The 11872-nt window shown below is 36.6% G+C and overlaps 1 protein-coding gene across 3 annotated transcripts; it reads right to left on the reverse strand.

Moving 5' to 3' along the window:
• Nucleotides 1-4502: 4502 nt before the first annotated feature.
• Nucleotides 4503-9729, reverse strand: LOC107778504 (alkylated DNA repair protein ALKBH8 homolog). Of its 3 annotated transcripts, XM_016598773.2 has the most exons (8): nt 9588-9729; nt 8492-8804; nt 7832-7933; nt 7614-7700; nt 6847-6972; nt 6343-6633; nt 5565-5630; nt 4503-4944 (listed from the first exon to the last, which is right to left on the reverse strand). In XM_016598773.2, exons 2-8 carry the CDS (start codon nt 8786-8788, stop codon nt 4888-4890), a joined length of 1026 nt encoding a protein of 341 aa, XP_016454259.1. In that variant the 5' UTR covers nt 8789-8804; nt 9588-9729; the 3' UTR covers nt 4503-4887. The 3 variants fall into 3 exon arrangements, with proteins under 3 accessions (XP_016454259.1, XP_016454260.1, XP_016454261.1); XM_016598774.2 differs by lacking the exon at nt 7614-7700; XM_016598775.2 differs by lacking the exons at nt 7614-7700; nt 7832-7933.
• Nucleotides 9730-11872: the final 2143 nt, after the last annotated feature.

Genomic DNA, 11872 nt, shown 5'->3' on the forward strand with positions numbered 1-11872 from the left:
ATATTGTTTTTAAATACTAGATCTCTCATTCTGCCCATTTGTCATATTAACGCGAGGTCTTAAGTTTTTGTTTTTCATGCAAAGAATTAAAAATATTTTTCTCTTACTTATATGTTCGTGCATGTTCATCTTCATAGTTGATCAGCAATAATTTTCTGTGTAAGAATATCAGTATTCAGTATATGGACCATCATTAAAACTTGTTTTTCCAAGCTGTGACTATCACGAGTTTTGTTAATCATGCATGTTTTAGAATAAAATTTCAGAACTGAGTTTTGTTTTAGAACTTGCGTAGGTGTAGAGACAAGCACATTTATTGATCTAGCTATTTGTTAATGAGTACTTTTAACAAATTTGAGTTTTCAATTGCTTTACTAATTGCAAGCATTAAGCTTAAGTACATATTTTCAAGTGAATATGTCTACGTGATGTCAAAAACTTTAGGGATATTTTCTGTTCTACTTAGGTTGTGACTTGTGATAAGGGGTGTACATGGACCGGGTTTGTCGGGTTTTTCGGATTTTTTTGTTACTTAAATATTATTTCAATCTTACTTTGTTAAATTTTTTATAAGCAAATATATATGATACCTAAATAATAGTAATCACTTCACATTCGAAGAAGATATAAGAATTTAATAGATCTTAACATATGATATTGTCACGACCCGGATTTCAGACCCTCGAGAGTCGTGATGGCGCCTACTGGTGAAAGCTAGGCAAGTCAAATTATCCTAATTACTTAACTTTTTTCCAGTTTTAAACCATTATCAGTGATGAGTAGATATCATGCAAATAGCGAAAATAATTAAGCGGAAGACAAAATCTGACAATTTATCTTAATACAAAACTTTGGAAGTCTAAATACAACTCTACCCAGAATTTGGTGTCACAGCTTCACATACGGTCTAAGAATACTACATACAAAGTCTGAAAGATAAAATAAACACTGTTTCTGAAATGAGTAAAGGAAACAGGATAAAGGAAAAGATAGGAGGTGATGCCAAGGCCTACGGACGTCTGCAGGACTACCTCATGTCGCCTGTGTGGGCTGAAGATAGCACCCTCACTGCGGTCCAAGCACTCCGGTATCAGTATCTGCACACAGTGCAGAGTGTAGTATCAGCACAACCGACCCCATGTGCTAGTAAGTGTCTAGCCTAACCTCGGCGAAGTAGTGACGAGGCTAGGACCAGACTACCAAATAAACTTGTGCAATATAGCGTACAAAAATAATAGGAAGCAGATAACAATGATGGCAACGATGATCAACCAGTGGTGTAAATAGCAGGCCACAAGAACACCATAAATGTTTCTCAACAAATAATAGATACAAGTGCAATCAATTTATCAAGTCCTTCAAATATAAATCTTTCGCCTATAAATCCTTCAAGTAATAATCTCTAAGATAATATGCTTTTCAATGAATATATTTCAATTATATTTCCTTTAAAAAAATATCTTTCAAATAAGCATCTTTCGAATATAATTCTTTCGAGTAAATGTCACCTTGAGATGCCTCATTCACTTAATATAAAGTAGAGTACAACTTCCAACCCAATTAGAAAATCAACAAGGAAAGATGAAGTTATTTTTAGAAATCATTTGATAAAGAAGGTATCCTTTTCAATTAAAGTACAATATCGAATGAATCCTTTACCTTTAATACGAGAAATCAATAAATCAAAACATAGTAGAAATTCCTTTTTAAGTAAAGTACAACCTCAAATGGTTTAAGAAAAATTTAGTTGAGAAATCAATTGAGTTAAAAATGTAACAATTGTTGAAATTTGGAGTATTGAACATATATATATAAATATATATAAAAGCTAAAAACAGAATATCAAGAGAATTATAAAGGAATCAAAATCCAACCACTAACAAGAATAAGGAAAACAAAGGCATATTTCACTTTCTTTTCACATCTTGTTGCAGGCGTGCAACCCGATCCCATTTCCTGTATCTCGTGGCAGGCGCGCCACCCGCTCCCATTTCATGTATCTCGTGGTAGGCGTACCACCCGCTCCTATTTCATTATATCTTGTGGTAGGCGTACCACCCGCTCCCATTTCATTATGTCTTGTGGTAGGCGTACCACCCGCTCCCATTTCATTATATCTTGTGGTAGGCGTACCACCCGCTCCCAATTACAAGCCAACAATAATCATAAGGAATCCCGGCAAGGGAACAAGAGCAATGTAACAACTTCCCGGCAAGGGAACAATGATATTTCAACAACATCCCGACAAGGGAACAATACTATCAAAACAAACATCCCGGCAAAGGAACAATAATATCAAACAAACATCCCGACAAGGGAACAATAATATCAAACAACATCCCGGCAAGGGAACAATGGTGATAATAACATATGAAGCGCAATAAACCAGAACGGAGTCATAACAATTATAATGCAAGACTCACGGGCATGCTTGACACCAACGTATAGATACTCGTCACAATGCCTATACGTCGTACTCCGCAATTAACATGTAGCAAATAAGACACAACTCCTAATCCCTCAACCTAAGGTTAGACCAAACACTTACCTCGCTTTGCAACCAATTCAAAATTCCAACAAGTTTTTGCCTCGCGAATTCGTGCCCGAAATTCTCAAATCTAGTCATAAGCAATTCGATCCAGTCAATAAAAATTATAGGAATTAATTCCATATGAAATTCTACATTTTTCATTAAAAATCCGAAGTTTGCACTAAAAATTCACCCGTGGGGCCCACGTCTCAGAACCCGACAAAAATTACGGAATATGAAACCTCATCCAACCACGAGTCCAGTCATACCAATTTTACTAAAATCTGACATCAACTCGACCCTCAAATCTTCAAATTAAACTAAGAGGGTTTTCAAAATTTTCCCAACTAAAATCACCAATTAAATGCCAAAACTAGAAATAGATTCGGGTAATCTAACCAAAATTAAGTTAATAACACTTACCCCGTTGTTTTCTCTGAAAATCTCCCGAAAATCGCCTCTTCCCGAGCTCCAATTCGCTAAAAATGGAAAATACTTAATGTTCTGTCTAGAAAAATTCCGATACTGTTCACGTGTTTTCACTATTCACGGCACTGTACACGATACTGTTCACGGTACTGTATGGCACTGTTCACGGGGTACTGTACACAATACTGTTCACAGGGTACTGTACACGGTACTGTACACGGGGTACTATTTCTGCAATTTTTCTGTTTCCTAAGTCCGAAATCACTCCGAGACACCTCCGAAACTCTCCCGAGCCCTCGGGGCTCCTAACCAAACACATGCACTAACTCAACAACATCCTACAAACTTAACCGTGCGATCAAATCGCCAAACTAACATCATATACCACGAATTAAGCTTTAAAATCCAATAATTCTTTCAAATTTTCTTAAAACATCAAATTTTCCATTTTGAGTCCGAAACACGTCAAACGACATCCGTTTTCAACCAAACTTTACAAAAAGTGCTTAAACCATATATAAGACCTGTACCAGGCGCGGAACCAAAATACGGGCCCGATACCATTACTTTCTAATCAAATTTTATTTCCATTTTCCTTACATATTTTCAGAAAACAATTTTACTCAAAAATTCATTTCTCGGGCCTGGGACCTCGGAATTCGATTCCGGGCATACGCCCAAGTCTCATATTTTCCTACGGACCCCCTGGGACCGTCAAATCACGGGTCCGGGTTCGTTTATTCAAAATGTTGACCAAAGTCAAAGTTACTCATTTTAATATCAAAACTTAGCAAATTTTCACATAATTTCATATTTGAGCTTCCGGCTATGCGCTCGGACTTCGCACGCAAATCGAGGCAACTATAAATGAGGTTTTCAAGGCCTCGGAAGCTCGGAATGGATAAGAAAACAGGTGATGACCCCTTTGGGTCGTCACATATATGAATATGAAAGAACAAAAAGATATACGCATTTCAGTAACACTTGACTAGAAAGTAATCATACAACCCATTATTTAAGGTAAATAAATATGGAGCACTTTCATATACTATTAAATATTATATCCCGCAAGAGAATCCCAAATATTTCTAAACATTTTTTAAAGAAAATTCTATATAAAATCTTAAAAGTATATTTACATGTCGGTTTGGTTCGGATTTTTTTACTCAACATCAAACCAAATCAAACCAAACCTAGTCGGTTTTTTAATCGGTTTAGTTTGACTTTTCGGGTTGGTGCGATTATTCGGTTCGGTTTGTACATCCCGTATAGTTTAGGAATGTTATTGGCCAACACTCAAAAACAACGTAGAAGAAAATCATAGGACAACAACAACATACCCAATATAGTCCCACAAGTGGGGTTTAAGGAGGGTAGTATATATGCAAACCTTACCCCTACGTTGTGAAGGTAGAGAGATTGTTTCCAGTAAACCCTTGACTCAGGAAAAGCACAATCACAACAGTTTAGATGAGGAAATACGGCAAAGGAGGATCCATGTAAAGAGAAGCACTAACCACATCCACAACAAAGGTAACCGAAGGAAAAGAAATAGCAGGTACTATTAGAAATCTAAGAATAAGAAATACGAGAATACACTAGTACTACAGAATAGGAAAAAAAAATAGTATGTTCTTGAATTCTGCTGCAATAGACCAGACTAATCCCTCTTCTTCCAAACAAACGAAAACACAAAAGGAAGCAAGAAGAGTTGACATCTAGCATCTCATTGCAACTCAAATATAGAGTTGCAGCTAAAAACACAAGGAATCCCTCAACTTTATATTACAGTGCTCGACCAGGATCAGATTGCTGCTTTGATTTCTCTAGTGTATGGTTCATATAGAACCTAGCCATGCGAAATGAAATTATCATGATTGAATCTTCTGGTTTTTGGCAAAAAGCATAATCAGTATTTAAATTGTCTTTTACTTCTGAGAATCACAGTATTCGGGGAACTCGCACTCGCATGGTCCTTTTCTTACCTGCATTATAAAGGAAAGATCTTCATTACTACTTACAAGGAGACTTAGCTTAAGATTACATAAATATGAAAATACAAAAGTAACTCTGACTAATAATTCATAGATTTCCACGATATTGTACCCTTCTTGAAGCTTGCAGGTGCTAGTTTTTCTCAGTATTTAACGAATTCGCCTGTATGATACCACTATTTCATTAATCTTTACTCAACTTCTAGGTTTCATTGGATGAAAGGATTTCGATTCAGGGGTGGATTATTATCTGAATTTTGGATCTTCACAAATTGAAAGTCCTTTCGGATGCAACGTGATTTTGGAGGACTTCAAGTTTTAAAATCCAAAATTTCATATGATATGGAACATAAAATTCATAAAGTATGGAACATACTCCAAGACCAACTAAACCAAGCAAAATCACACAGCCGTATTTAGATATTACTCCTGGTCAAAATTTTAAAATTTGTACAGACCATTCAACAGCATTTTGGGAAAGATAAAACTGAACATCCACATTACGGAGGTAAATATGAACCATATACCATCCAAACAATTAATGCATTAACAGTATGTTGCAGTTCCAAGGTGAAGATTTTTAGATTAGAACCAAATTCAGATTCACATACCTTGCGCAATGTAAATGACACTCTCCTTGAAGCCCTTCTAATTCTTGTGTCATTCACTACATCAACCTGCAATATACAAGTTTGGGAAAAAATCAGCTGGAAAGAAGTTACCAATACTGCCATAACAGTAACAGAATGCGTGAAAAAGTTAAAAGGAGTAATCAAACACATACATTGAACATGCAAATTGAAGTTAAAAAAGGCACCAAAAAAAGAAAACAAACAACAAAGTACCATAGATTGAAGCAATGACGCAGTTAACACTTGAGGATCCAAGACAAATATGTGCCTTGTTCCTTTGACAACTAGGTGAAGCATATGAGGCCAAGTTTCCGGTCATAATACTTACATATAAATGTATAATAGAGTTAAGAAGTGAAATTTCTTAAAGTCACATCCAACTCAAGTTGCATGAAGCTTCGAACTCATTTTCATATTTTCCTGAAGACGTGCCATACATAATAACAACATCTGAAGGAACTCAACCTACTTCCGAATTCCAAACTGGATATTTTTGCCAACATTTTACCAACTTAGTTATTTCTCATCCAAAATAGATTTTTTTGTTCTATAATATGGATTTATCGAATTGGCAGTAACAAAGACATTATTCTTGGTTTAAAAACACATTTGCAGTATTCAAGGTGAAAAAGTTGAAACTGTCACCAAGGAAAGGACGTCTATTACCATTTTAGCATTTTAAGTGCATAGTACAGGAAGCAAACGATGGGATCAAGGGGGAAAGAAGGAAAGAAAAGCCGTTGGCAGCAGGAGTTACCTTATGGTGTGGAATGTAATGGTGCCACACATAGCGTGCTTCCCCTGATAATAACAGAATAGATCGAGGTGGGAGATAAATAGCTCTCCTCAAGAACTTTGAGCTCTTCTCAGAATTTTGAGCTTCTTCATCATTTAATGTGTCGGGACTTGTAAGCCAAACACCAGTAGAATACTTTCTGAACTCCATGATGCAAGGCCCTGCCAATGAAAGGCTGAAAATTAAATCTTCAAATGCTGAATGGGTGTCAATATGCGGAGACAAACCCACGCCGGGTGGATATTCATTAACCTGTTAAAGATTTTGAAATATTTCTTGAAGTTAACCATAAAAGTTTCATGACATCTACAACATTTGAAAACATAACATATTACTGAAAATTAAAAAACATTACGAACTGCAATTCAGACAAGAGCTAATTCCCTTTCCCAGTATAAAGCAAGACAATGTGTCATGGATGGACAGCTCATAGATGAATAGATATCAGATGTGAAACTAACTCACCGTGAGCTGGTCCAAAAGTACAGTTTCAGCGTAACCAAGCTTTTGAAACAATGACATCTTTTCAAGTATTGGGGAAAGAAATGATGGAAGTTCACCCAAGTACTGGTTTGCGTTGACATTCCTTGTCTGCAGAGATGAATAGAAAGAGAAATTAAATAAATGAAGTTAGATTTTAAAACCCTATTAGCCTTTGGAAGCTATATTCTAAAGAAACAGATAACAAATGTAAGAGAGATCATAAGCAGAGAATGTCCAGAGTTCCTCAAGTCATAAAGCCCCATATTATGCTCTTAATCCCTAATGACAGCTTCAATCATATAAATTGAAATATAAACTGGCATCTGCAGATGAACTTTTTAAGCAGTTGTGAATTGTCAACCAAACTTATCTTACTCTAGTCTTCATCATCTTTGGGGGCATGCTTCATTTGACAGGGGGGCGATAGAGTTTTAGAATATCCAGATTTTGATCTACGGAAACAGGTAATAGAAGTAAACAAAATAAAAGAAACTACAGTCAGACCTCTCCTGTATAACAGTGGGAACCCATTTTTATAATATGTTATAATGTATGTCCACTGTAACAGCACTTCACTATAGTAGCCAAAAAATATCGGAATGAACGAGGTTTGATTATATTTCTTCACATACACACATAACATGCTGCATACACATCTCATGTTGGAAAAGTATAAGAATCAAAAATATGTTTTTGCTATATGCTGGTTTAACACAGTTGCATTTCAAACACCAACCGTTTGCACTCACACTATATTGGAACTCATAACCATAATGCTGAACCCTTCTTTTAGCAAGTTTTTGCCAAGGCCTTGTATCAACAGCTGCAAGTAGTTCCTAAAGATGCAAAGTAGCTGAGATAGATTTAAGTGAAACTTTTCACATAAGGTTTGAGAAAAAATGGAGTAGATATAAGCACAGTCCAAATAAAATCCTATATGCTTTTCCTGCAAAATGAGATCCCAGACCTTCTCTTCTTCGGCACTGATAAAGTCATGAATCAAGTAAAGACCAGGAATATCTAACTCTGAAGCTGCCATAGACACCGGAATTGAGTCATCAACTGCAACCTTAACCAGAAAGCAAGCTTGTCAAGAATAGAAACATATGCAAACTATCAACAAAAGTTGCTCATGGGGTTAAAGACGAATAACTCGGCAACCTCTATGCTGAGATGTACAAATTCAACTTACACACTGGCCTTAGTTCCCGAAAATGACATGGCCAACGTTGGCAAAATAACAGAAAATCTAATTCCTCAAAATGAGCACCTACACTAAGCATGATCGATATCAGGCACAACTGCTCTACTTAAAAGTAGGTGCATTGGTTCCTATATCATCTTTCAGACATCGGGTTTTCATCTACCAATGTTCACTCAGGTATGCAGATATGTTAACAGAAGGAAGAACGGTCACATAAGAAAGTTTCAAGTCAAATGTGTCCTTCAGAAGCTCTTTGCATTCAGTTTTCTTATAACATGCTTTAAAGCTGATTCTCTAAAAGGCACTGTATATTCAAATAATAATTGAACTGACATGCTCAAAGGAGAAGCACTATAAACAATCTCATGACAATTACAAGACTGCACAAAATTCAAGACATTGATGTGGATAAAGATATTTCACCTGACAAACAGAGTGTACAGAATACTGAATGTGCAAAGACCGGCCTCCAAGCTCAGGACATGCACGTCTACTCAAAGCCTTCAAGGCAGACTCTGCAGACCTCTCTTCATGATAAGACACAATAACTCTAGTGCCACTTTCATCGGCGAGATAGACTCCCTTGACTGGACCATATGCACCAAATACAGCTTCAATTGTGTCAAAAGTGAGTCCAACTGCAGGTCCACAATTGGCCACATAAAGATTTGAACTTGATTCGATAGTCCCTCCAGGACGTTTAAATCTCGGCAAACCCATGTATTATGATCAATGCCTACAACAAGAAAGAATGTACCTTTACGTCCTCACCATATTCATCCATTTTCTTTGGTAATTGAGAGCAATCGAGCATGAAACACCACAGTGGTCCTTCCCATGTATGGAATCATCCAAAATATTTAATTGATCACATAACTCTTATAATTCATCCAATTATTGGACTAGTACAGGTCAGTTTTTCCAGAATTGCTCACATATCAGATAATTTTAAACAAAAGCTTGTAAGTAGCTAAATAACAAACCTAAACTCCAATTTTCAAAGTAATTAAAAATTGATTTTTGATAGCTAAAAAAAATGTAGCACACCCTGGTTTTCAAGATTTACATATTCTAACTCAACATAGAACTTTAGATACTCAATAGTTTCATATTGATACATAGATTTATGGTGCTACTTGGCAAGCTTACCATTTTTCATAATAAAAGAAAGTAATTGACATTTTTAAGCTTGAAAATTTTGTGCTAAATCCAGAAAGTACCATTCTTGCATCTCCATTTAACTAGATTATTCATTATATACAGTGAAATCTAGCTCCCTCAAACTAATTACACTTTCTAATTCATGTTATTGTTCCACCACAGAAAATAATATAATTCTTCGGGAATATCCCTTATCCGAATTATGAAACAAGTATGAGAACAGGAATTTGCAACCTATTTTAAAATTTGTTTGTCTATTTATTTTTGTTTTAAACACAAAACCAAATCTTTTTCTGAATTAAACAAGAATTAAATTCGCTATGTTTAAAAATGAAAAATCACAAAAGAGAAATCTTACTAGCAAAACTGCACCGCCCACCAAGGATCTGTGTTGCAAAAATTACTGAAACGAAGAGAGATTTCTCTTTACGTTGTTCCAGAAATATACCTTGAGTTATAGTGAACCAAAATCTCAATGTAGTCCTCATAGTTAACACTCAAGTTACGAATGAACCCCTTGTTTTATTTTATGGTGTTAATTCGCCACTATATGTTTGGGAAACTATCAACTAAATTCTCATGGTTAGTGGTTAAGTAGCAAAGTGCCGGGTGACTTAGATCTTATGCTCTACACAAATAACAACAAACCAATATAATCCCACAAGTGGAGTCTGGGGAGATTAATATATACGTAGACCTTATCACTACATTGTGAAGTTAAGAGGTTGTTTCCGATAGACTCTCAGCTCAAGGAATAGTGAAAATAAAGCAGCAAACGATAGCAACAATAAAGCAACAGGGAAACGAAAGCGAATAACACAACATGTATTAATAAAGAATCAGGAATAAGAAAATATAATAATAGTACTAGTACTATTGGTAAGTCTAAGAAAAACTCACGACTACCAGTCAACCTTGAACCCTAATTTCCGATCTCTACATCTTCCTATCGAGGGTCATGTCCTCGGTCAACTAAAGCAATAGCATGCACTGCCTAATCACCTCTCCCTAGTACTTCTTTGGCCTATCCCTAAGCTTTCTCAGACCCGCCATAGTCAACCTCTCGCACCTCCTAACCAAGGCATCTATCTATCTCCTCTTCACATGCTCGAACCATCTCAGCCTCGATCCCGCAACTTATCATCAACAGAGATCACTTTCACCTTGTCCCAAATAACTTTTTTCCTAATATTTTCTTTCCTGGTATGGCCATACATTCATCTCAACATCCTCATTTTAGCTACTTTTATCTTCTAGACATGGACTTATTGATAGGCTAACACTCAGCCCTATACAACATTGTTGGTCTAACCACCACTCGAACTTGCCCTTAAGTCTTAGTGGCACATTCTTATCACACAAAACCCCATAAGCGAGCCTCCATTTTATCCACCTCGCTCTAATACGATGAGTAACATCATCGTCTCCTCGTTGCCTTGGATTACAAACCCAAGATACTTGAAAGTATCTCTTTTAAGGATGACTTGTATATTGATCTTTACTTACATTTCTGCTTCATACATCCCAAGTACTCTATTTCGACCTACTCAACTTGAAACTTTTAGATTTCGGCGTCTGTCTGAAACCTCCAACCTAGCATTAATCCCGTCTTGTGTCTTGCCAATCAATATTATATCATCAGTAAATAACATACACCATGGTACCTCCCCTTATATGTGTTGCATCAGCATATCTATTGTCAAGGCAAACAAAAACGAGCTAAGAGTTGATCCTTGATGCAACCCTATCTCCACTGAAAAAAATTTGAAATCTCTGCCTCTAATCTTCTTCTAAGTTTTAACTCCCTCGTACATATCCTTAATCACCCTAGTGTATACTACCAGAACACCACTAACCTCCAAATATCTCCATAGAACCTCCTTCGAGACTTTATCATAGGCTTTCTCTAGGTCAATGAACATCATATAAAAGTTCTTTTTCCTCTCCCTATATTGCTCCACCAATCTGCTCAAAAAGTGAATGGCTTTTGTAGTTGACCGTCCCGGCATAAATCCGAATTGGTTCTCGAAAATAGACACACTTCTCCTCACCCTTCTCTCCATTATCCTCTCTCAAATTTTCATAGTGTGACTCAACAGCTTGATACCCCTATAGTTATTGCAATTCTGAATATTACCTTTCTTTTTGTACAACAGAATCATCAAATTCCATCGTCAATCTTCGGGCATCTTCTTCGTCCTGAAAATGACATTAGAAAAAACAGTAAGTCACTCCAAGCCCGCCCGACCCACGTCTTTATAAAATTTTACCGGGATCTCGTCGGGCCTAATCGCCTTACCCTTGCTCATCTTCTGCATCGCCTCCTCAACCTTAGTATGCCTACAAAATCCAAAATCACATTGACTCTCTAAATTCTCCAACTCACCAAGAACGATGTTTGTGTCCCCTTCCTCGTTCAAGAGTTTATGGAAGTATGTCTGTCATCTATACCTAATACACACATCTTCCATTGATACTTTGACATCCTCGTCTTTAATGCACCTCACTTGGTCAAGGCCCTGAGCCTTCCTCTCTCTAATCTTGTCTAACCTGTACAGCTTCCTGATACCTTCTTTGCCTCCCAGATCCTCATACAATCGTCCAAATACAGGAGTCTTAGCTGTTGTGACCGCTAAATTCACC

Source organism: Nicotiana tabacum, chromosome 20 (assembly GCF_000715075.1).
Source record: "Nicotiana tabacum cultivar K326 chromosome 20, ASM71507v2, whole genome shotgun sequence".
In the NCBI taxonomy this organism is placed as follows: Eukaryota; Viridiplantae; Streptophyta; class Magnoliopsida; order Solanales; family Solanaceae; genus Nicotiana; species Nicotiana tabacum.

Excerpts from the sequence above, each read along its gene's own strand:
- LOC107778504 (XM_016598773.2), bottom strand. The coding sequence starts at position 8,788 with ATGGGTTTGCCGAGATTTAAACGTCCTGGAGGGACTATCGAATCAAGT. Across the intron at positions 7,934-8,491 it reads CTGTACACTCTGTTTGTCAG|GTTGCAGTTGATGACTCAAT; the intron begins GTGAAATATCTT and ends TTTCTGGTTAAG. Across the intron at positions 6,634-6,846 it reads TACTTTTGGACCAGCTCACG|GTTAATGAATATCCACCCGG; the intron begins GTGAGTTAGTTT and ends AATCTTTAACAG.